Below are 26,146 nucleotides of genomic sequence, written 5' to 3' on the forward strand. Positions count from 1 at the left end.
CACACATACACACACACACAGCATGCACACTCCCACAACACACCAGCACTCAGAGTTACATACAGCCTCCTCCCACATACACAAACTCCATTGTCCAGTGACCTATCCCTATCCACACCCACACAATACAGACATCAGTGAGCTAACCTCTATCTACACACCCACCACCCACCTGCTCTAACACTTGCATACACCCCCTCAAACACATGCACAGCCACCTGCCCTCTCTCACAGGGCTGCAGGTGTCCATGCCAGCACAGGAGCAGCGCCCCAGGGGAACTGCATGCTCGTGCAAAAATAAATAAACCCCCAAACAAACCCCAGCTGAAAGCAGTAAGGACGAGAGAGGATGGCTGGGGTCACATTGATAGTGATTATGTGCCTCTGAGCCAGGCTGCGGCTCGGATAAACACATTACAGAGCGCAGGAGTGGACTTTATTAGATTACCCGGACTCTGTGTTCTCTGGTTTGTGAATGACTACAGAGAACAAAGAAGTGCAAAAACAACACACAACACGCCCCCCCCCCCCCCGCTCCCCTTCTGGGACTGGACTATGCTTCCAAATCGCTGCTACTCCCAGCGAGTGTGTGAGGAGGGGAACGCGAGGAGGCTGGAGACGAGGAGCCCGAATCTCAGGGTGAGGGCGAGAGAGGGAGGATTGGGAAACCTCACCCCGATGACTGCAGGGTGCCTGTATTCACCAGCCACCCCGCCCACTGGAGAGGACCCTGAGATGAAAAATCCCTCCTCTCATCCCTGGAACGTTGCCAGCTGATGCTACCTTCCCAAAGGCAAACCCGGCCGCAGCACCCCAAAACTCTGCCTCTATCCCCCCCCCCCCTTCGTCTGCCAGTGCTACAGGGTACGTGTGGCTGACATTACAGCAAGCGCTTCACTCTGCATTGTCACTAGCCCGCACTTATTCTCCTGGTTTCATGTGGCCCCCTCGGGCTGCAAACCTTTGTGGGAGTGTGGCCTGGGCAGAGGGTGGGGATAGAATAAAGACCAGGAGCCTGATTCTGACTGTAAATCTGAGGTATCTTCATTGATTTGACGCTGGTGGGGTTACTCCAGATTTACTCCACTGCAGCTGACATCAGCCGCAGGCCATAGGCAGTGGCTATCTTGCCCTGGGAGCAATGACTGGATTTTCCACTGTGATCCCAGCTCCCCAGGCAGCGTTCCTTTCCTCTCCAGCCACGGAGGGAGGGATACTCAGGGGGAGGAAGGCAGCGTAGTTAAGGGCCTTGGGCAAAATTTGTGGCTTAGGAGTCTATGTCCAATTGACTCTGTCCCACCTTAGCCACATAAACCCCTAGCCACCCCGTCAGCAGGCTTCGACCGGGACGTGGGAGGGGGTAGAGAGAGGAGAGTTCAGGCTCCAGAGCCCATTCTATCCTTGCCCTCTCTCGGCGAAGGCTGCTAACCAGAACCAGGACGCTCCTTTATTCGCAGGGCTGGCAAGTTTTCTGACCCGGGAGCCCAGCATCAGAGACTGCCAAGCACTCTCCGCCCTGCGTCTAACAATCCCCAGGGCAACTTCACGGTAGCAACAAAATAGGCTTGACCCTGTATTCTTCCCCCTGGAGACTGCGCTGCAAAGCACAGAAGCAAGTGCGCCCCCAGCTAAGCATCTCGATTGTGGGGGCTCTTCCAAGCTGGGTCTCCAGCCCTCCTGAGGTTGGCCCATCACCAGCAGTGACCCTGGGCGTGGATGCCTCTCTTTGCATGGTAGGGTAGGGGTTATGCGGAGAGCGGAAGAGCTCAGCCCGGCTCTGCCTCCAGAGTACGCAAATGCCCTCAGTTACACAACAAAAACAACAGCCCATTGATGATCATGTCTCTTGTTTGAGGAATTTCCCCCCCTCCCCCATCCTCCCTCCTCAATATGCCTCCTAGTTATACAAAGGAAATATTTGGAGGATTTTATTTTGCAGTCCTACAGCCCAGACAGACTGAAAAGAGAAACCCACAGGAGATGCAATCCCAGCAAGAATGCGCCCGGCCCGGCTGTGTACACATCTCTTTGTGGCGGCGCCGCCAAACGGAGAGCTGAACCGATTTCAAAACCAGGACCGTGACACGGTCAGAGGGGAGAAGAGAGTAACGCCAGATCTCATCTATGAGGAGGCAGCAACCTGGGTCATCCCTGGCCGTGCGATCGTCCGAGTGCTCCAGACATCTAGTGCTGGCAAGAGACACTGCAATGCCCAAGGGAAACCCAAGGTGATACCGTACTGTAAGTTGCATTTCTCCCTGTGAGTCAGTACTAAACTGATTCTCCAGGATCGTGCTGGCGGAGGGGCTGATTTTCAGCTGAGGCAGTGAGAGCTTCTGTTCATGAAAGAGCCCATAATAACACCTATCTCCGCTCATCCACAGCTCTCAAAGCGCTTTACAAAGGGGGAAACTGAGGCACAGAAAGGCGAAGTGTCTTGCACCAGGTCATTCCGTGGCAGAACTGGGAGTAGAACCCGACCCTCTTGAATTTCAGGTCAATGCTCTAGTCATTAACCCACACAGCAAGAACAGAGGCTTAGCCACAGGGACCTGAGACAGAGCATTACATTCCCCAACCCAGAGCTCCCCCTGCAGGGTCATTTCGATGCAGAATTCTTTTGTGTGGTCCCACAGTGTATATGCAGCCTTGCTGTGAGACCTCAGTCAGCTGCTGAGGAGAGACGGTTCGGACAGGTTGAATGTCCTGCGGTCGAGAGAGCACAGCCCCTTTCCTCTCCCCCCCGGGGTCATGGTTCTAATCATGTTTGTTCTCCACTTGGTCAGAGCGAGCAAGATGTGCTGCCTCCTGCCTTGGGGAGCGGGGGAGAATCCCAAATGTCAGACGGCCCTGAGCTCAGCCAGTCAGGACCATCGGGAGCTGCCCAGTGGCCAGCGGTGACCACACTCCCTGCTGGGCTGCTCCTAGTTCCCCCAGTACATACTTGGGTTGTGGGTCTCTTCAGCTCCGGAGGAGCAGGGGAGTTCCTCCAGCCCGGCAGAGTTAGAAGGAGCATCGGTGGGTTCTGGAGGGCATGTCCCATGCTGTGATGCACGGCACGGGATGGGACAGGGAGGGGCAGATGGGGATCCACAGATAACAAGTGATGTGGTTTGGATATTCACTCACCGTGCGGTAAAGCCAGGGCCAGGAAAGCTGAACCCAGAGAAATGGGCACTGGTTCAGGGAATGAGTTTGGGAAGGGTGAGGGGGAATCCTGAGTCCAAGTCCAACTCTCTGGGATTGTAAGACTGAATTTGCCACTTCCTGCTCTTGAGCAGAAGGGGGCGTGTCAGGCGGCGGGGGGGGGGGGGGCGACGACACCCGGCCATGCTCTCAGATGTGCAGAGGGGAGAGCGTCTGAGGATTGGCCAGCTGCAGTTCCGATGCCCGAGGCAGCTGGGGATATTGACTCAGCAATGAACCCCTTGAATTTGGGCTTTCTTCCCCCCCACTCTCGCTCATCCCAGTTTGGAGGTTCAGGTATCCACAGCTGGTCCGCCACCTCGCCCCGGAGAGGGAAGCAAATACACTGGCTCACCCCTGGCTCCTTCCAAGTGGGCTCAATTCCCGCTCTAAGCAAGAACCACCACTGCCCCACTCCTTTTTTAAGAAGCATTTTAATTATGACATACGTTTTGGCTCTGTGGGTTTCCGGCAAATGCCAGGGTATTTTCTTTCCCCCTTTTCATAACAGAAACCATATTGCTGTGTAATCAATTCATCTTGCTCCTGAAGGCTGGAGGGGAGTGTGCGGGGGGAGATCAGAAGCAGAGGGGGAAAAAACCTAAAGGTACCTCATCTCCTTCCTCAAAGAGAAACAACTTAGGCGAGTGTTCCTGACCTTGGCTGTGTAATGTGGCATCAGATCTCAGGCGTCTGGCAAGCTCAGAGACCATAGTCAGGAGCACAGTGTAAACGCATGACTAGAGAGAACTGAAAACTGGCCCCTCGGTTATCCACTGAAGACAGCACCTGTTGGGCTAGGTGGGATGTCCATCAACATCTACATGGGTGGAGCTCATCACACATGCCGACTGGGTGCAATACACTCGGTCCACATTAAACTCCCACGGCAGGGATTTGATCTTGCTCCAGCAGCGGTGAGGATGTGTCTAAGCAGAGAGGAGAAGCCAACGCATCCAGCGTTGGGAAACCTTTTCTAAGCGAATGGATTAAAGGACCATCAGAGTCCAGTAAACCCCACTACAGTGTGAGGAATTCAGGATCTTGTCTCGGACACCATAGATGATAACTGCCCCCTACACACTTCCAGCTTTAAGACCATATATTGTGCTCTCTAAACCAGATTTTCAAACATTCTGCACCCATTTAAGCACCAAAAAAGTGGCCAGATTTTGCAAAGAGCTCAGCTCCCACCGTGGCACTTTGGAGCAGCTTTTGCAGAGAACTCGTCATTCAACATGCGCTGGACATGCTGAGCTGGGAGTTGAGCTGTTTGCAAAACTGGACCCCAAAGTCAAATTTGGCCCTTGGATGGTCATGCAAAGGATCCTTGGTTCCAACTGCCTTGCAAGGGCGATCCTGGCGCATAGCAATGATGGCTGGTGGAATGGCTTGGATACAATCAGGACTAAACAAAAGCTGTGCCTGAGTCTTTAATGAAGTTCAGAAAACGTCCAGATAATGTTACCTCCCTTTATTTTTCATTTGGTGCACATGTTCTTGTGCTTCCCCGCTGTGAAAGGACTGAAATACTAAAGCAGGAAGCACCATAAATCTTAGGCAAGAGCCTGTTCTTGTGAGATTTCTTGCTAAGGAACCAAACTTTTGGGTACTTATCAACGGCGATCATTGCTGAGGGTACTCGGGGCATAGTTCAGGGCGATCACTGATGGAACAATGTTGAGGAAGCTGAGAGGGTAATGCACACGGAGACGGTGTTCCCATCTTGTCCAAGGAAAGGACAGATGCACCAGTCAATCATGTTGCCTTCCAGTCATTCACTAATTAACCCTCACAACACTTGAATGTGAGGTAGGTAAGTTTTGCGATCTCCATTTCCCAGATGGGGAAACTGAGGCACTGGGAGGTTTAAGGCAATATTTTCCAAAGTGTTCACTCCTGTGGGGTGTGCCTGGTTTTGGTTCGCCAAATTTGGGCACCTTGGGCTTGATTTTTTTCAGAGGCCTTGAGGATGCACAACTTCAGTGGAGGTCAATGGGAGCTGCGAGTGGCTGGCACCTCTGAAAATCGAATCCTAGGGAGATCTCAAGTTAGGCACCCAGAAATGATTGGCTACTTTTGCCCATTTAAGCCCCACATTAGGCTGTTGAGTACCTACAACTACAACGGGAACTGTGGGGACGCCGAACCCGTGAAAATCAGCCCTACTACAGGTGCCTAAAGTTGGGCACTGCAAATTAGTGAACACTTCTGATCATTTTGCCCGTCAGTGACTTGCCTCAACAGCCCCAGAGAATCTGAGTCTAGAACAGGAGAGTTTCAAACCCAATCCACCTGAACACACTTCCTCCAAAGCCTTGACCCAAACCTCATGGAAGTCGGTGGAAAGACTTGCATTGACTGCAGGGGGCTTTGGATCAGACCAAGAAGGTCAAGCAAAGGATCCAGTGATGGAATGGCTCAGAAAAGTCCAGGATTGATTAAACATGGGCTCTCAGTTCCCCTCTCAAACTTCCCAGTCAAGGATTAGAAAAAGAAAAACAGGCAAACTATATGGAAAAAATAAGTAAGAGAGTGAATGTTCTGTTAAGGTATATTGGAAAGCAGCTGAGTCCAGCAACCCCCTCCCAACTCACCCCCTCTGTGGAGGATTCCTGCATCCATCTCTCCCCTGCAGCCCCCAAGATAACCACATTGGCAGACTTGGAAACATTTTTTGTCTTGAAACCTTGAGTTGTAAGAATGGCTTGCACAGCTGGGATGGGTTGTTCGTGGAATCAAACCCTGATAAAAGGCAGCGGCCGGGCTTGGAAAGGGTGCCTACGACGTAATGCTTTGCGTAAATGAGAGATTAGGAGAGAAATATTTAAAAAAAAAAAAAAATTAAAAGAAGAATATGAAGCACCCTCCTGGAGATAAGGCTGGCGAGGACTTTGCGTGCCTTTGTTTTGGGGTTTTTTGTGGTTGTTACAAGAAAGCGGGATGAGGGGGAGTTGTTGCAGGTGTCAGCTGGAGAAAGAAAAAAAAGTTTTACAGACGTACAGGCCAGTTTGACAGACACTACTAGTGTGATGAGCTTTCACATCTCAGGCAGGCACGTCTCTAGAAGTTCTCACGGGGCACCTGTCACTGTAACGTCTGAGCTATGCACCACAGCGTGCGGAGGGGACTTACTCAGTGGACAACTGCAGGAGGATTAACTGGTGGCTTAAATTGCTGCTTGAACCAGGACCACTTCTGGGGACTTTAGGGGCCAGTCCAAAGCCTATTTCAGTCAATGGGAGTCTTTTCATTTATTTCAATAGGCTTTGGATCAGGTGCTGAGGGTGGAATGTTAGAGGCCCAGACTGGAGCTGTGCTTTCTTCAACTCTAGCCCTAACTGTAAGCGCTGAGCATTTGGAAATCTTAATTCATACAGCTCCATCCTCATCAGCAGCACATTTATGTACAGAGGCTGTTGCTGCAGAGACTAAGAGCCCTGGGTGGAACAATCCTATTAAAAACTGGAGTCACTTTTTACACATCCTGATGAACGGTTGGAAGGTTCAGGGGTGACGACCAGCCTCGCATTCCCTGGAGAGCAGTCGCTAGCTGTAAACAACAGGCTGAACTTTTTCTAGAAACTTCCATCCTAAACGGTCCAAGCGTTTTACCAACAATGAATGACTCCACACCGCAGCCGGATCACCACCCATTTTACAGACAGGGAAATGAGGAGGTCAGGGGATGTAGTGAGTCAACAGCAGGCCTGGAAATAGAATCCAGGACTCAGATGGCGACTCCCAACCACGAGACAGTACTATGTCTCTGTATTATACGCTTGATTTATCCCTTGCCAGCCTTTACCGAGCACCATTTAGGTCAGACACCCAAAGTGGCCTCAGGAAGAGTTTACAGCATCTATAATTCCAGCTGGAAGGAACTGGCCTTACAATACATTCCTTTCCCTATAGGAATAGGTGGAGCACCAGAGGCGCTGCTGAAACAACTGGAGAGGGGCCCCTCTTACCTTTCCCTTCACCAAGGGACTGTCTTTGTGAGGAGGAAAGAAAAAAGGCTAACAGCAGGAGAGTGTTCCAGGCTGGAGGGTTTAGGGCATTGTAACCAGTCTGGATCTCCCCCACATAAGCCCCTTGGATACCCAGTTGTTGTCCCTACTAAGGAAATGGGAAAAAAGAAGCTGGGGAGACGATCCGCTAAAGAAAGGTGTTGGCAAAATGTGGCTGGGATTCTGTATACAATACAGCTCTCGGCCTCTCTCTCTTGCAGGGGGTTTGGTCTGACATCCGATCTAGCAAAGTGCATCATGTAAATGCTTTACTGGAGTCGGGCGGCAGTGAGGAAAAATAATTGGTAGAAAAGGAGGAGTGTGATCATGTTGCTATACCAGAGCACTGCAAGGTAGGATTCCTGGGTTCTATTCTGAGCCCTGCTCTCAAATTGCTGGGTAACCTCGGGAAGTCACTGCCTTTCTCTCTGCCTCAGTTTCTCCAAATGTGACACGGCGAATAAAAATAACACTTCTCCTCCTTCTAGGGAGCCAGTTCTCCCCTGCAGTGTACTCCTGCTCAGATTAGTGAGAGTTACATGTGTCCAGCAGTGGCCAGGGGAAATCAAACCTCAGGGCTGCCCTGAGAGTTAAATTAACATTTGTCTGGGCATTACAATCTCCAGGTAAAAGCAGCTATAGAGTTCAGAGAATCAATATAAAAGCAACGGTGTAGGACTTAGAAGCACAAAGAAGCTCTTGCTGGCTTAGAAACAGACCAAAGCCAATAACATCTCTGTTTGTGTTTATTTCTGTAGTTCCCTGGGTCTCTTGCACTGTCTCTTCCATTACAATCAGAGAGATAAGATTAGGGAAAAAATGTTTACTGGTATTAGGTTACTACACACTCAGAATTGAAAATAATTCCCCACCAGCCTATCAACAGACCAGGCTGATGGGGTCTTTCCCCCCCCTTCCCTGTTAACATTTCCTGGCAGAATCATCAATTTTTACATTCCTGTCTGCAATACCTTACACAATGATCTAAGAATTCCACCTCCTCCTTGCTTGCCTTCCTCCTCCAGCCGACCCCAATGGACCCATGCAAATACGCTCAGAGACGGCTGGGGGTCTACAGATCAGATACCAGGAGCTTTATAGCAAAAATGCAAAGAATGTTATTTCATTCCTGACATCCTGAGGAAAGGTTGGGAAGAGGCTGGGCATGGGGGGAATCTATAATGCTTGCTCTATTTCTGTTTACAGTGTGGGGTGTAGCCAGAAATGGGGGAGGGAGCGAGGGAGGGAAATTTTGCCTTTCTCAAAAAAAGAGGAGAGAAAAGATCAGCTTTTCATCTAGTGTAAGTTATCAGGACTCCAGTGAAAGCACTGGAATGACTCCAGTTTACACCATGTGAGAACCCAGCCCACGCATCCAAATCGAGGACAGTCAGGGACAACCTCTGCCCTGAGCCGCTTACAAGCTAAAAAGAAAAGACACAGGATGGGAAAGAGATAGGAAGCACTTGTCTTAAGGTCACATGGCAGACTTGGGGTCAGAACCACTAGCCACTACACTACGCTGCCTCTCCTGTAGCATGCTGGGCTTGGCACTCCATACAGCTGCTGTGAAATTAAGCGTGGAAGCTGAATTTCATTCAAGTCCAGGTAATTTTGGAAAAGGGGTTTTGCTTTGGGCCCATCTCTCGTGGGTAAGAGAAGGCTGCCCAGGGAGGGACAGAAGGAGGCCCCCGTCACAAAACAAGAACAAGGAGTAATGGTCTCAAGTTACAGTGGGGGAGATCTAGGTTGGATATTAGGAAACACTATTTCACTAGGAGGGTGGTGAAGCACTGGAATGGGTTACCTAGGGAGGTGGTGGAATCTCCTTCCTTAGAGGTTTTTAAGGTCAGGCTTGACAAAGCCCTGGCTGGGATGATTTAGTTGGGGATTGGTCCTGCTTTGAGCAGGGGGTTGGACTAGATGACCTCCTGAGGTCCCTTCCAACCCTGAGATTCTATGATTCTATGAAAACCCATAGAGGTGGCTGGACAGGACAGTTCTGCCCACAAGAGGTAGGGTGATGAGTGGGGAGAGGAGATGGAAGTGGCCCATCCTGTTGGTTGCTTGGGTAGGGAGAGAAGCACCTTGCTTTCTTTCACATGGTCTCCACTGGTGAATCCTTTCCCAAAAGTATATGCATGATTTTAATGCTGGTGGAAGAAGCCAGGCTTGGAAGCTGCCTCTGGGTATCACCATGATACAGACAGTCCAGGAAATAGCAGCCCAACCTTCTCCCCAGTCTGGGGGTATCACCTGTACTAGAGAGAGGGGAGGCCAGGCCAGGCCTCATGGTCCAGTCAGTCCTGGGCCCGTCTGCAATGGCCACCTTTCACAGGGGTCCATTAATGCCCGCTGCAGTAATGTTTTGGTAGGCAATGTGGACACCTGGGAGCTAGACTTAGCCCCTACAAACTCATGTCAGCCTAGGCCTACGTTTGGATAGCCTGATTTTGCTGCAACTCTAAGATCTTGAAAGAAGGAGGGTCTTGCGGTTCAAGCCCAGGTCTGGGACATAGGAAACCTGGGCTCAATTCCTGGCCCTGCCAAAGACTCCCTAATGAACTTGGGCAAGTCCCCTCATCGTTCAGTGCCTCAGTTTCCCATCTGTAAAATGGGGATGATAATACTTCCTTCTTGCTTTGTCTATTTAAACTGCAAACTCTTTGGGGCAGGGTCTGTCTCTTCCTATGTGTTTGTAGAGCACCTAGCACAATGGGGCCCTGATCGTGACTGGTGCCGCTGTAATACAAATATTAAAAATCTGTAACAGGAATTTGTAAGCATTTGGGGATGGGGGCTGTTTGTACAGCCTCTAGCAAAAGGAGATTCTGATCCACGATTGTGGCTCCTAGGTCCTATGGTAACGTAATAAAATAAAAATAAAAATAAAAATAAAACTCAGGTATTAGCTAGCCAGGCTGTACAATCTATTAGAACTGCCCTGCTATGAGATGACATTGCCAAGAATCCTGTATTTGCTTCTATGGTAGAGTGAAAATAGAACTAATGGGCATTTTTATTGTTCAATGGGAAAAAAAATATCACATGCACACACACAAACACTCAAGTCTCTGCTTAGCTCTCCATGACATCTGTCCCCCTTTTGTGTTGCACGTACTGACAGCCCTTGATGCCCTGATAAGCAAGCAAACACGGCAATGCATGCAAGACAGATGTATGGTACCATGAAGAAAACGTGGGATATGTTTATGAATATCGTAAGACCTCTATTACTATTGTGATGTCTGCTACATGGGTGCAAAGAGTTAACTTCCTGCTGGGGTGGGCAGGGGAGTTACTGGCAGGAAGGCAGACAATGGTTGTAGATTAGCTCAATCAGGGATACTTAACAGACAACACAGGTGTCTACAGCTGCGGAAGGTGTCCTTGTCCAACGGAAGCACCATTGAGCCATTTCTGTCTTATCCAAGTCCAAGGGGCGACAACTGGCCAAAGACTATGGACTTGCGAATGACTCTGGTCTGCAGTGAGATTGGAGAATGGGGGAGGGTAAGGGCAGGAAGAGACAAAGGTGTTAGAAACTGCTGTTAAAAGAGATATCTCTAGCAAGGGAGAGCAGAGCAAAGCCAAAAGACAAGAGTGGGTGGGAGATGAAGGAGGGCAGAAGATTCCTGACCTCCATAGAGGACACTAAGACCCTATCAGCTCTCAGTAAGGGTGAAGAATCTGAGGCAGGGTTTTGAGTGAAGGTGTCTATGATGTCTCCATAGCTCTGTCTCTCTCTTGTGCTGTGTCTGCAGTTACGTCTGCACTTGGAGCTAGAGGTGGGATTCCCAGCTCAAATAGACATACTCATCAAGCTAGCCCCCCAAAATGAGTACACGGTAGCATGGGCAGCATCAGTAGCGGCGTGGGCTAGCTGCCCTGAGTACGTACCCGCAGGGCTCCGGCAGCTCTGTATTCAGGGCCGCCAGCTTGTGCCACTGCTGCCCAGGCTACCGGAGCTACACTACTATTCGCAGTGAGCTCCCTTGATGTGAGCTAGTGTACGAGCCGGGAATCACACCCTGGCTCCAGCTGCCGATATAGCCTACGAGTAACGTGGCACTCTGAAGATGGCAGGCATAAGCTACCAGGGAGACTTGGGAAGTCAGCACTGATCTTGGGGTCCAGGGCAGTGGACCAGAGGGTCCTACTATCCCGAGAAGGGTGCCAAACAGGAAGCCTGTGCCCCAGGAGTATGTTTGAAAGGCCTGATATAGGGACAGTAGCTGGATGCTGCTCAGACCCAACAGGCTTAAAGACACATGGGATCCAATGGAAGGGTCCAGTTCAGGAGCCTGGTGACTGTCCAGATGCAGGAGCTCAGCCAGGACTGAGTTTCAACCTGTTCCGCTAAGTCTTCAGCTACGTCTACACTATGAGCCGGGGGTGAGTCCCTGCGCGTGTAGACGCACTTGGCGAGAGCGAGTGCGAGTAGAAGTAGTAGCACAGGCAGTGGCGGCACAGCTTAGCCACGCTGAGCACCAACTTGCCTGAACCTCATGAGTATGGCCTTGGCACAGCTTGCCGCTGCCGGCGCTATCCCGGCTACACCGCTATTTATACCCACAGTACGATTCAAACCCCTCGCTCAAAGGGTAGATGTGGCTCACTCACGTGTCTTTCTGACAGACGAACAATAACAATTCCTACCAGCTGAAGAGCAGCAGGCATTTGCCTGCATTAGCAGGCTCTTGTATGCATATAAATAGCCAGACATGCAGTCAAAAAGCCATATGCACTTTGCACAGGCTAAGCCTAGCTGCACTGGAGACAGCTGCTGTGCCAGCTAGTGGATTAAGCTGGCTAGGCAGGATTTGCTGGCTGTGGGCTACACCCCACGTAGTAGAGTTTATTGCTGTTCTGAGGTCGGATTGTAGTCACATGGCTATAATTCACTTCCATCCAAGGGAACTGACCTTTCTTCCGCAGCTCCCCATCAAGAGCTAGAGACACAATGAGCCATTTCCTCTGGCTTCCAAGTTCCCGTCTCTTTGAGGTGATGGCGACCTCTTTCCCCATGACCCCTCGGACACATTTGCACGCTCGGGATGGTGAGAGGCCTTGGGTCAGGTCAGCAACTCACCCAGGTAAACTATCTGGCGTGGTGAGGGGGAAAGCAAACTCAGCAGGAGGCTGGAGGCTCCTTCTCGGCAGAAGGATCCGCTCCAAGGAAGAGGCTCTGGAGGGGTTCCTGATGACTTCCATATTGTTTCCAGTAAATTTTGTGCTGATTCTTGGCACAAACACCGGAAATGAATAGGCTAGGTCAGGAATGTAAATAAAGTGAAACATTGGGATTTAATCTAATCTATAATTATAGTATCTCTGGTGGAGGGAAGAGCGGCTGGTGCTGCTCCTGCTTTCGCAGAGCCGATCTATAGAAGAGCCAGAAGGGGTTTCATCTCCTTTTCCAACATCTCCCTCTTTGGCCCCCAGCTAGTGGCTTCTCCCCAAGTGCTTTGAAATAAGCACGCTGGGCTGGCAACCCCGCTCTCCAGCAGCTGATCAGGTACAGCACTTGGATGTGGACGGCTTTTACAGCTCAGTAAACTGGCGTCCTAAGTGCTCGGAGAGCAGCTAGGTAAGGAGATGAGACGGGGGAGGTTGGTTGCAGGGGTAGGGAGGTTGCAGTGTGCAAAAGAAGATAACCCAACAAGTCCCATTTAGGAGGAGAGAGGAATAAAGGAAGCTGGTGGACCTCTGGGGTTGGGTTATGGGTGATGGACCCTTTCACCTTTAGGCTGATCTTTGCCTTTAGTCAGATGCAATGGACAGCCCTTCCCATTTAATGGCCAGAGTGCAACGAGCTACGGGTCTCAGCCACTATCACAAAACCATCAATACAACTGGCACTAATTATCCCCCTTGCTGGTTGTCTCAGGAGCAGCCAAGCACTGAACAGACATGGAGGTGGCTCCGGACCAGGCTTGGAGGAGTGAGTGGGTTGCCTAAGTTCTGTCTTCTATGGGGAGAGGAATTCTTGCTCATGGCACATTTTGCCAGCAGGGTATTTAGTTCATCTCTCTCTCTCTCTTTTTTTTTTTTAAGGGGCATACACCAAATACTGTATTCTCCACAAACACCCACAATCAATACCGCTGTGTATTTTGAAGTGGGCGTTCACGTGTTTTCAGTATGGATTTGTGTGTACATGCATGTATCTGTGTGTGGCACACTTGCATGTGTACATGTGTTTACAGACAGGCACGTGTGTATTGTATCTGCTCTTCCCTGATACGCTCTCGGGCTGTAGGATTGGTGTAACAATCCTAATGTTTTACAGGCAGAACAGCCCAGGCTGGAAGGCAACTTGTTCTCATCAAACTGAAAATGAAGAAAGACGTAAAAATTAGTTCTGCTTTTGTTAGTTTATTTGTTTAAATTACAGAAACCTCAAAAACAGAAAAATCAATTAGCTTGTTTGTTTGAAGATTTTTGTTTTTCTTAAAAAACTGAATCCTGGCTTTGATCTAAGGACGGAAATGCGCTGAGCGATTGGTCAATAGTGTTGCCTAATTGCTTTAGGTGATTCAAAAGGAAAAGCCAAATGGACAGGATGTCAGATCCACATTTACGGATTTGATCAGCCTTGCGTGATCGCACAGGCCCATCGCTCTTTTTAGATGATGCCCTCCAACTATCCAGAGGGCCAAAGGGTTTGCCTTTTAAAAGCACCGATGCAGCACAGGGCATGTGCATTCCCCGGGCAGGCTGAAAGAAATCTCAGCTCCCGACTGAATTGCTGCAAACTGGATTTTTCCCATTTTAGAGTCTTCCAGGAAAGAGAATTTTCTGAAAAAACCAAAACAAGCGAAACAAGGAGAAGAAATTCAATTTAAAACCCAACCTTGTGCCCGGGGTTTTGTTTTAGTTTTGTCGGCGTGGGTTCAGAACGGAGCATTTGCCTCACAGGTCACTGCCCTGAGTTTCTGCATTTTGTGTCACAACTGTATGGATGTTTGCAGAGAACAGTCCTTAGGATTACACTGTGTGTGTGTGTGTGTGTGTGTATGTGTGTGAACATGTATGTTTACAGACAGGTGTGTGTGCGTACTGATGTATGCATGTACCAGGGTGTGAATGTGTATGTTAAATGTATACATGTATCAGCCTCTGTATATGGACCAGTGTGTGTGCACAGACGCTAGCATATGTGTGTATGTGCTGGTGGACACGTAGCATTCTGGGATCCCCTGGGGAATGGATGCCAAGCCCCACAGATCCTTAGCTAGATGCATGGGGCTGACCATTCTCTGTGTGCCTCCCAAATCCCACCTATACTCCCAGAACATCTGCTAGCTCTCCCAGTTCAGCTGACTTCCAGCTTGCCTTTGACAGGCACGAAGAGCGGAGATAGAGGGCTGGATCCAAAGCCCATGCTGTCAGTGGAAAGACTCCCAGTGGTTGCAACGGGAGGTGGCTCAGGCTTTTAGTACAGAAGGCTGCTGCATCATTGTATACAGCAAGCTGTCACGGAGGTTTGGCCTACTTCCCCTGGAGGCAGACTGCACAGAGCAGCAGCTCCCCAAATCCACCCAGCCGCACACTCCCTAATGCACACTAGTTCTACTTGAGAGTAGTTAGCAGGGATGCTGGCGGCTGCTTGCTAATTGAGGACCACCTCTCCCCACCTCCATTGCTTCGGGACACAGTGCTGTGCAGCAGAGAGGCACCTTTGGCCCACGGAGAGGATAACACTTTGCCTACGTGCCCTTGGACATATGGTAAAGCTTTGCACCTTTGACCTGAGAATCCCCAAGCCCTTTACAAACACTGGTGAATTAAGCCATGCAGCCCTTTGGAAGGCAGGCAAGGATCATTTTGCAAATGGGGAAACTGAGTCACAGAGGTGCCTTGGCAGGTCGTACAGGGAGTCTGTGACAGAGCTGGACCCAGTACCCAGTTCTCCTGACTCCCAGCCCAATGTTTAACCTCAAGACTAGCCTCCCCAGAGACTGGAAGGCCAACAGAATTGCTCATCCCTTCTGACAACCAAGGACCAAGTTGCCAATAGCTCACAAGTGACAGGATTTTACTGGAGGCAAATCATTAGCCAGCTCCGTTCCAGACTCTTCCTGGCATCTGCTCAGAGCAGCCCGATTCCCAGGGATATTAATAATTATATTACATACCTATCTATATTTTAACAAGGAAACATTCAGAGTTATTCAGTGGCAAGCACCATTTGGAGCCTGTTCCCAGATGCGGCCCAGCACCAGAGTTGTGCAATAAAAGCTCTTCCCTCTTTGGAGGTTGTCAACGTACTTAATGGGGTGGGGGAGAGAGGGCGGAGGGGGAGGTGAAGGGAAAGTATTAATCAAGATCTTAAAAAGTTCTCGCTGACAGTCCATTTGCCAGCTCTGAATTTAACTGCCTTTGTGGTCCCATAAAAAGTTTCATTACTCACTACAAAATGTGTTTTAATTATTACAGCCGCTCTGACGTTAAGGCCTGGGTGTTTCTCTCTCTCTCTCTCAACTCTTTTTCTCTCTCTCTCTCTCTCTTTTTTTACGTTTGCTCTCCGACCTCTCCCTGTCCCCCGTCCCTCGTCCGCCGACTGAGCCACACGGGGGATGCAGCGCATGGAAAGCACAGACGTGAGGAAGGGTGGTCTTGCAGGTAAAGCACAGGCATGGGAATTGGGCCTTTGTGACCTTGGACAGGTCACTGCATCCTTTAGCGCCTCATTCCCCTCTCTGGAAAAATGCGGACAATGACACTTCCTTTGTCTACTTGGATTGGAAACTCTTCAAGGCAGAGTGTGTCCCTCACGGCATGTTTGCACAGGGCCTAACATACTGAGGACTCTACGCTATGCTGTAACGTTCAGAATACCGCCTCTGGTTGCTCTGCCTGCTAAGTGGGGAAATGGAGAGGGGAGAATCTGGCAAGGACTCAAACCCATCTGCTGTCTCTGAGGAACTCCCATTAGGGTCAGATTCCAATCTCCCTGATGCTGGCTCAGTTCATCAGAGTGAGGCAGATCATATCCCATCATGCACATGATATCAGAGAGCTGCGATTACCTCAGTGGGATCTCTTTTATCCCACTTATCCATTGATGGAACTGAACCAAACCCCCCGATCCAAACAGCCCCAGTCTCTCCAGTGCTGGACAACTGGATCTCAGTTTCATGATCTGGGCCTGTCTCAGCTCCTAACGCACAGTCCAAGACACATGCACCAAACAAACCTGTTTGTACAGCACCAACCACAATGGAGCCCTGTATCGGTACAGCCCTCTAGGCACTACTGCAATAAAAATGTTAAACAATAACTGCATTATATGCTATCTCTCAACCCTCCTCCCCATCCCATCCAAAATCCATCACTTTCTTACTTGTACAGGCCATCTGGTTCCAGGCACTTGAAAATGACCGAATAAAGGCTGGTTTCTGGGATCTCTCCATGGCTCCTGCCAGCTGCCACGCAGGAAGTTCCGAGTCCGGAGAGCAAATCATCAGCAAAGCTCAAGGATTCTCCTGAAGACCAAAGAGAAGAAGGGCAAGATTAATAAAGCTAAGCAACCCCATGCTCAATCTCTAGCCCTGGCATTCATTGTTTCCTGAGCCTTTCCCTTTCCATATACAGCACAGGCCTGCAGGCAATCAGACAGGAAGAAGCTGCACTATGGGCTCCTATAGGGTATATTGCCCATACACAGCGCAGGGCCATCAGCAGTATACAAGCCCATTGCAGGGCCCATACACAGCAAGGCAAATCCAGATCGAGTTGACTCACAGCTTGGACTGGGCAATATGAGCGCAGAGCATAAAGGCAACATGCAGATTCATTCCAGGGATGCCCCTGCAAATGTTGAACCCTGAATCTACATCCTCTAATGGGGCAATACATTCTTCTTTGGAGAAAACGGACTCAGTGGTTTGGTCGGTCTTTTCCACCTCAAAAATCTCTGATTTCCGCTTCTGTTTTTAAAGTGACACTACCCCTTTGTTTAAAAAAGCACCTGTCACAGTCAAGCAGGTTTCTTCACCTTGGCTACTAACACCTTAGATGAAGGAAATTTTAGAAATGCAATTTCCTTGTCATGGTTATGCTCTTTATTTGTTGCTTTTTCTCTCAGGCTGGCTGGATAACAAAAAGCAATAACTTCCCATTCACAGATCGTCTCCCCGTCAGGTTCTAAACGCTGCAGCTCTTGCAGTTCAAACACTGCGGGGAGATGATTGTTTCTTTGAAAGCAATTGTTTTAATTATCATTTAAAATAATAATAAATAATAATAATGCAGGAACATTTTTGTAAGTCTTAGGTTTTATACACGCTTGTTTTTACTACTACACCACTCAGCTTCTACAACATGACCCAATTTAAGTTGACAGCGTCCCTTTAATTACACTTCCAGGGCCTGACTCCCCACTGCTTTCCCCTACGTACGGTTATTTATACCAGAGCAAAGTGAGTTACTATTTGGATTTTGCTGCATTTTATACACATTTTGCACTGGGGTAACTGACAGCTCACAGGCCAAGCTGTGGAAAATCAGACCCAACTGGCCTGATGCTATATTGGTGTACACCGGGAGTCATTCCATTGAGTTATAGTGGTGCGAGTGAGCTCAGAATCAGACCCTTCATTTCCGCTTGTGCCAGGGAACCTTGTATGGAGGTGCCAAGGTTTTATGGCATATATCAGTGGAGAATTCTGTTCTTACCATATTTCTTTCTTTGCATTTTTAACTGAAAGTAAATCTGATTGAGGACCACAGAAATGGAACATAAATTTCAAACTCTTGGTATGAAATGTGAAAAGCAACACATTGGTGTAATCAGCACGGAATGCATAATTCCCGCAGGCTGATTACCCAGATAGCACACACCAAAAATTGTGTCTTGTCACACATTACACAGTTCAATAACAAATGTCCCCCTTGACTGGAGAGAAGAGCAGCAATAAATTCCTTCCTTTCCTAAAGGAATCCAACTCTTAATTATTCATCTTAATGCACCACTCAGGCCCAGGCTCTCGGTATGATTTGTTCTTTCCAAACCATTTTTCAGGCAGAGCCATTACTGCTCTCCATATTTTAACATCGCTATTAGAGATGGGCCTGAACCAAATTTGGAGGAAGTTTGATTGAGAAGAAAGTTTTGGGTAAAGCACAGGACTGGCCATCAGAAGACCTGGGTTCAATTGCTGGCTCTGCCATGGGCTTCCTTTGTGACCTTGGGCAAGTCACTTAAACTCTCTGGGTTTACGGGCAGATTTAAAACCAAAAACCAAACCCAGCTTTGACTTGATTGGCTCTTGGTTCCAATCTTAACTTCCTGCCCTTTTCATACAATACATAACCAGACTGAAGAATTCATTGCAATCGGATGGTATTAAGGCCAAGAATTTACCAAGATTCAAAAAGGGGTCAGTCATTTATATGGCTAACAAGAAAATCTAGAGAAAGAATAGTTAATTCTATGCAATTTTGGGAGGGATATTAAACCGCATTCTTCAGGGCTTAAATCAATCTTTAACTATTAGAGATCAGGAAGAGACTTAATGTGGAGGGCAGATTAGCCCACATCTGTCTTCTGTGGGGTTCTTTTGACTTCCTCTGAAGCATCTGGCATGAGGTGATGTCAAAGGCAGGATACAGGAGTAGAAGGACCACAGGTCTGGTTCTGTCTGGCAACTCCTATGTTATTGCTCATGATCTTTGTGCCCACCTCACTCAATTGTGTTTTCATTACTGCTTAACTTAGACCTTGTTCTTTGAGACTGGATGCCTTGTACCTTTGAACAGACACAATGCACCCAAGCGTATAGGCACAGTTACCATTATAGTTCGGCTACAAACTGACCTTCCACCGTTACCGCTTTGCTGTCTGGAATTGCTGTTCATGTCTTGAAGGTTTCCATTCTGAATACAGGGTCACAGGTTATTTGAGGATAACCAGAAGGTGTTTGGGGTTGAGGTGACACAGCACATTACAGTGAGTCTAGTGCAAATGCCTTTTGTACCAGAATACAAAATGTTTGGGCACAAGAGAGATTATCACTGCTTGCTGCACAGCCAACGCTCCCCTGACTTAAAACAACAGTCGCTCATTATCTGGCTAGATGTTCTTTGGCAATTGCAGAGTTTTAGGAAAATACAGCTATGTCTAGCCAGCGATTTTTGGAAGCACCTGCATTCGAAATGAGGCTTAACAAATGCATGTGATGGGCAGAGCATACAAGTGCTTTAGTGCTCCAAAGGCTGGTGGGCTCTTTCACCAGCAAGGGAAGGGAAGCAAACTCAGTGTCCGAGTCCTTTTTAAGGGCCTTTGAACAATGGGCACAAACATAACAAAACAGAACATGTCAATTGAAAATGCTGGTTATAATCCCCCCAAAGGCTTTTTCCCTACTTCAAGCCACAGGAGAGAAAGAGAACACACCCTTCCTCCTTCAACCCAGTTGCCTCTTCCTTATATACCCCACCCATCCATGTGATAGGCAGGGATCTCTTATCCTTTCCAGGCCGCTGCTTTCATTTTGTTACATGCCCCCTGCAGGGGATTCCGAAGCCCTGGCACTTCCACTGCCAGCCCTAAGAGGTGGCCCGGGCAAGCCAGAGGATGGCCTGGGTTCTGATGAAGTTAGAGCCAGGAGTCTAACAGAGCTCCAACAGGCACTGTGGGGAGGATCTGAGACCACTACAGCACCACCACAGTCACCAAAATACACATGTGGGTATTTCTAAAGAGCCCAGAACATCAGGCGCTGAGCACTTTTGAAAATCTGACCCATCTGTCTAGTTACTTCTCTGGACCCCACCACTGCAATATCTGAGTTCCTTGAAAACATTAATGAATTTACCACCACAACACCCCTCTGGGGCAGGGGAGCATTAATGGTCCCCAGATACACTGGGGGAACTGAGGCACGGAGGGATGTATTTGTGGCAAAGCTACATATTGAACCAAGGTCTCCTGAGACCCAATCTAGCGCATGAACACGAACAACTTCCTCAAGTTGGCAGATAAATTGTTACATAAGAACTGTGCTGATCAGAAGCCAGGATGCTCTGGGAAAGGCTACCCTAGACAAAAGTCCTGCGTATTCCATAGCCACAGAATTTGCCATGGAATATCCCTTTGCTGGAGAATTGTGCTTCGGAATCTCTGCTTTCATTTAAAATAAAACGTTTCTCTAATGTAACCTGCTGGCGAGCGTGTGCAGATCCCATCTCTGGCAACCCACCAAAGAGGAATAATTAGCAGCACGACCTATAGAGCTTTTTAGCTCAAGCTATAGCAACTTACAGTTGTAGCTCTGGAGGACCCAAGCTCAATCCTTGCTATAGCATCTATCACACTCGTGCTTAAGGTTACAAAACTAACCTTGACCAGATATAAATCGATGGAGTGATGTCTGCAGAAAGCCTAGAACAATAACTCTGAGAGGTGTGGTCTGACGTGACCTGCCCTGTGGACCCAATCAGGCCACAGCTGGCCCTATAAAAGGCTGTGGGCCAGGAGCTCAGGTAGTCTCTCTGTAGATGTGAAGAGAGACGGGCCTGGCTGCTTGGGAGCTCAGCACGGTACCTAGAGTGGAGCAGGGCTGGGGAAAGGCCAGGGGAGCTGGGGAGCTCCAGGCTGGAAAACCCCCAGGTTGCAGGCCTTGGTAAAGGCCGGGAAGGGTATTGGGGTTGCAGAGATGCAGCCCAGGGTAGGCAAAGGCAGCAGGTCCAAATCCCCCTTACCGATGATGAATGCTATAGACTGCAGTCTGCCCCAGTGAGCGGGGGCTAGATGGTGACTGGCAGTAGCCCTGAGGTGAGGTGGGGATAGAGGGTTGGGGGTTCCCTGGGGTGGGGACACCCAGAGAGTGGGGGTACTGCCAGGGGGCAGCACTCAAGATAAAGGGGCACTGGGGTCTGGGAGGGACACGGGGGCCTGAGGCACGCGGGATACTGGCCGGTAGAGGGCGCTCCAAGGCTGGAAAATATAATTCCCTGAACGACCAGCAGGAGGCGCCATGGTAGTGAGTCGTCACCATGCTAGAATAGCCTATGGCTTTTTTTTCAAGATGCTGCAGAATTTAGCTTTTATCTGGTGGAAGTCACCATTTTGCTGGAACCAGACATCTGACATTTTGTTTTCTGTCTGCTGGGACTCATCCACTGCATCCTGTTCTCTCCAGCTTTTCCCACCATGGCTAGTTATCTCGATCCCAGTGAATTCATCCTGCACTGTTCCACGGAACCAGGCAGCAGGAGGTTGGGCAAGGAGGGGAGTGAGACGGAAGCGTAGTCTGGCTAGAGAAATGATAAGCTAGGTCAAGACGGCTGGCATGGGAGCTGCTAAGGCTGCCTGCAAGCTCCCTGCTTACATGGGGCACACGCAGAGGCCCAACCTGCAGGGACAACGTTGTGGGACCAAGACCCAGCACATGGAGCAAGGCCACCTGGAAAGCAAAAACCCCATCCTCAGAAATAACCAGTCTGAAAATAATCACTGACAAAGTTTATCGCACTGACCCATAGCGGTGTGTTTGCATAGGGACGGGGGTGGAGTAGGAAGGAAAGATGTTTACTGGTAGTATAATAGGCAGGGCTGGTAGGCCCTCCTATTACTAAGGTTGCTTGACACTTCCCATTTTAAGATCCTGTTTTCAGTTTGCTTATAACTTTGCCAGATTTTAACCATTTGGGCTGGGGCAAAGGAAGGGAAGAGAGGGAAACAGACCCGATAAGGAGGCAACGTGCAGGGGGAAGAACTGGGACTGGCTGGGCAAAGACACTAGGACAAAGAACTGGGCCAGAGGTGGGTGCCGGACAAGGAGCCCAATCTGTGCACTGACTGAGGCAGGGGTGCTGTGGAAAACGTTATATGTGAGCATATAACGTAAAGACTGCATCCTACTGCAGGAGATCAAGGGGGCTGAATTAAAGTTGCCCAGGCAACCTTACTTTTGGCATCTCCTAACTTTTGAGTGCTTGACTATGCAGGCCTAATAATGTTCTTTTGCCATATTTTTGGTGTGTAATAACAATGAATGTTGCCATGAAATGTAGGGGTTGTTGCCACAGAATTTGGTCCCGTTTTGCCCTGGAGTACACAAGGCCCAGCCTATATTTGTGAGTTGTGTCTGCTAGTCCCCCTGCATGGGAGGAAATGCAGCTAGAGACTTTTGCCAAGTTGGTGTCAATTTAGGTTAAGCCCAAACCCTTGCAATAGACCCCCTAGAGTGAGAAGGTACTTTGTGGTCAAACCTGAGCTTCTGGTGAACTTTTCTCCCTCCTTGTTCTGCCCCGAACATTGCTACAATGTAACAGAAGCAAAAAGCTTGTTACTGAAATATCTAGATAGATGCTAGTGGAGGAGCTAAAATCTCAGGTCAGGAGCCTTTGTGTAGAGCCAGGAAGCCAATGCCTATGGTTCCTGAGTGCAGCAGGTGTGGGGCAAGTATGGCCTCAGTGCAGTACAGCTCAAGGGAAAATTGGCTACCCCATAGGCTACCTAAAGGTCAACCTATCTACCAATTTTCAGCTTAAAGACACAGCTGTATTTTGAACGCTCCCACGATTAAAAAACAAAACATGATTTTTTTTTAACCTTAGGGGGAAAAAAGTCTTTTTATTCACCCTCTCATAAACCAAGAGCAGTGGAAAGGAATTTGCTCAAACTTTCCGTAATATCCTCACGAGCCAGAGTTCAAGTGTGGGGAAAAAACGGAAAAAAACCCAGCCCCCCAAAACAGAAGTTTGGGAAAGTTATGAGCCTTTGAAAGCAGCATATTTGGGCCAGACTTTCAAACATGGCTAGTGATTTTGAGTGCCTCCATTTTTGGGTGCTTCCAACTTGAATCCTCAGAAACATGAGGCCCCTTAAAGATGTCTCAAGTTGGAAGCATGCAAAATCATTAGTCATTTTATAAAATATGGGCCATCACAGTGTCTTTAATATACTCATTCACGCAAGGGCCACAGCCATTGGATATGGAAAATATCATCTCCCTCCAACAGCAGGATACAGTCACCCCCCAAAGAACATATTAGACCTTAATCTGATGCCACAATTTATGTTCCTCACGAAGACTTTGCATACAGATGAAGCAGAAAATCAATGCTTTAAAAAGAGGTGGACTTTCCTGACCAAGAACCACGACCTATGAGGTGCTGAGCACCCACATACCTCACTGAAGTCTGGGTTTGGAGGAGCTCAGCGGCCAGGAGGTCTGGATGAACATGGAGTCCAAATTCCTCTGTTGACTTGGGAGATGGCATTCCTTCCATATCCCAGTTAGCCTCCAATAGTGGAACAATATAGGAAGCTTGGGGCTGAAATAATGTGACTACTGAATTGCCCTGCATCTGTTTCCATAGCAAAGTTGCCCATATCCTTTATCTGATGAGGCAGGTCATTAGAAAGCAGACTACCATCAATCTAAAGAAGGAGGTCAGCCCCCTAAAACAATTTTGAAGCACAGACACCCCAGTCTAACTTGCGGGGGTGTTTTGGTTTTTTTTTGCATTATTGGCCTTCAAAGAAAAACCAAAGGTCCCTATCTGAGTAAATGACAGGCTAATTGGGTCACCGTCCTGGAGCGGGAGAGGTTTGTATTGACAGGCCAGTCTGGTGTGTCTTTAATTAGCAGGAATAAACAATTTCCCCACATACTGATAAAGCAACAGTCATCAATGACCAGCTCCAATCTGGATGTCTCACCTGGGTTTATCACTTAGTGCCAAGATAACTTAATCAGGATTGGGCCCCATTGTGCTAGATGTTGCAGGGACCCAGAGTAAAAGATGGTCCTGGCTCCAAATTCTTACAATCCAGTTGGCTAATAGCACCAGTTGATGCCACAAATGATATGCCCTATCCCTTTCCTACCTCCATGCTACTAGGGAATGGCCTATCCATAAACATCCAGTTCCCTGGGGTGATTTTTGCACGATGGCTCGTGCACAAGCACACCTCTGCCTTGTAGTACATTTCAAAGCTCCTTTACAGGATCCTTTATTATTGTACCCACTGCTAGTCAGAGCTGTGTGAAACTTGGCCATTCAAGCTTGATTAGCGTTTGACAAACCTATTTAGGTACTGTTCATAGACCGCCCTCTGTGACCCCCAGGTGTCAGTTGGAACTAACTCATAAAACTCAAAGCAAAATAGATGGCGTATGTAGGGGTGGGAGTGGGCCGTAGGGGATTCAGCTCAGGTTTGTGAGCCTCCACAAGCCTTTCTTATTCCCTGGTCCAAGATCTGTGGTGGTATCAAAAGGTTCCCCAGTGGCTTTGCTCCTAGTACTGCCTAGGACAAGGTTCCTCATTAGAACCTCCTCTCTCAAGAATGGCTTGTGAACACAGCATCAAAGCACCAGGTCAGCAATAACTTACTCGCCCACCCACCCTGAGATTACAGGGTCTGTTTAGTGCAAGAGGGAGGCTGCGTAGGCCACCAGAGTTATCTTTCTGAAAGTGCCCCAGGCTGTCTAATGCCCACCTGGCCAGTCCTTAGAGGGGAACTCAGTTTAATGCCTCATCTGCAGGCCATCAGCCCACCCTGTACACGACTCAGCATCCCATTTGGAGACTTGAACCCATGGTCTCTTGGCCTAGCAGCGAGCAGGCTACGAGTCACAAGTCCTGGTATGATATAACCAGCACTGATGGCTTAATTCTCCTCTCACTGACAGCTGTGTAAATCACAAGGAGAGTCACTGACGTCAACGGGACTTCCTTGGCTGTGCAGAGCCAAATGAAGAGAGAGGAGAATCAAGCCATGAGACTCCTTGGGGGGAAGAATGTGGAAGCCTTTTTGCCATAGGAAACTCCTGCCCGTTTAGCCAGATTGCCCTCCGTGCTCAGAACCACGTCATCGAGAGAACTGAAGTACGTAAAGCATGGGGAGAGAGGATGACTCAGCCCGGCTCCTTTGCGGGTGCACAAAGGTTCAGCCCTGGGCGCTGTGGTTCTTCTTTCTGGCGCAAACAGACCCGACGTGGCGTGGCAGCAAAGGAGGGAGATGAACAAGAGGGAGTGGAGGCGCTAGAAGAACTGTCTGCTGCAATTCCTAGAAAGAAGAGGAGGAGGAGAACTCTCAGATGTCCATTTGTCACTCAGGCCTGACAGCTTGTTTACTGGCCTAGACTAAACCAACCCCTTCCCAGTCACTCTCCTCTGAGTGTGGTTTTCTTTTTCTCTTTCTTTCTTGCTTTTTCTTTCAACCTGTTTTTAATTTATTCTTGTGCCATCTCTGATTGTGACCTCAACTCAATCCGGTGCTTGGGGGGATGGAGGGAGGGGGGAAGACAAGAAAAAAAAAAGTCCTTAAAAATCATCTTTTATTTAGTTTGGTTAGTTTTGAAGCTTCAGCAGAAGGACGATTAACCTTTTCTGCCTAACTTAATGAAAACAAGGGGGAAGTCTGTGGATAAATAAATAACCGTGTGGGTATGGCACAGGGGCTCTCACGTTACAGCCTCGGTGGAGCTGTAATGGGGAACAGGCACATGCCTGTACAGCAGTTCCCAGTTCCCTCTCCGTTTCCAAGGGAAGAAAAACAGAATAGAAAGTAAGAAGCCCAAAGGGGCACCAATGACGGTGCCCAGAGGTGGCAGGTGGGGCCCTGCTGGGACTTACGTCCCCGGCGGTGTCCTCCGGAGCGGTGTCAATGGGAGCAGTGGGGAAGGGAGGCCGCACCTGCATTGCTTCTGCCTGGTTTTGTTTTCTGATGGCAAGAAACACCTGATGCAGAGAGGCCTCTAAATGCATCACGTTTTCCTGGGTTCTCCTTGCACCCTCCCCTCCCACCAGGGTCCGTCCTCAAGACGCTGGGGCAAAGAGAGGATGGCAAGTTTGGGAGCATGGGATTTGCTCTGGTCTGTTTGGAGCGATAGATGGCGAGCTCAGGCCCAGGGGTGTCCTTCGGGAGCCAGGCTGGACCTCAGTTCAGTGGGCTTTCAGATCAGACCCCTCATGTGAGGGGAGGTATC

The 26,146-nt window shown here is 49.0% G+C and overlaps 1 protein-coding gene across 1 annotated transcript in view; it reads right to left on the reverse strand.

The window, feature by feature from the left end:
* Nucleotides 1–26,146, reverse strand: part of ASTN2 (astrotactin 2) — a 572,108-nt gene that overhangs the window by 43,988 nt on the left and 501,974 nt on the right. Inside the window, exon 20 of the mRNA XM_026657253.1 lies at nt 16,546–16,687. Within this exon, the coding sequence (XP_026513038.1) occupies nt 16,546–16,687 (142 nt within the window). The remainder of the gene's footprint in view (nt 1–16,545; nt 16,688–26,146) is intronic.

Source organism: Terrapene carolina, unplaced genomic scaffold, assembly GCF_002925995.2.
Source record: "Terrapene carolina triunguis isolate 2854851 unplaced genomic scaffold, T_m_triunguis-2.0 Scaffold238, whole genome shotgun sequence".
In the NCBI taxonomy this organism is placed as follows: Eukaryota; Metazoa; Chordata; order Testudines; family Emydidae; genus Terrapene; species Terrapene triunguis.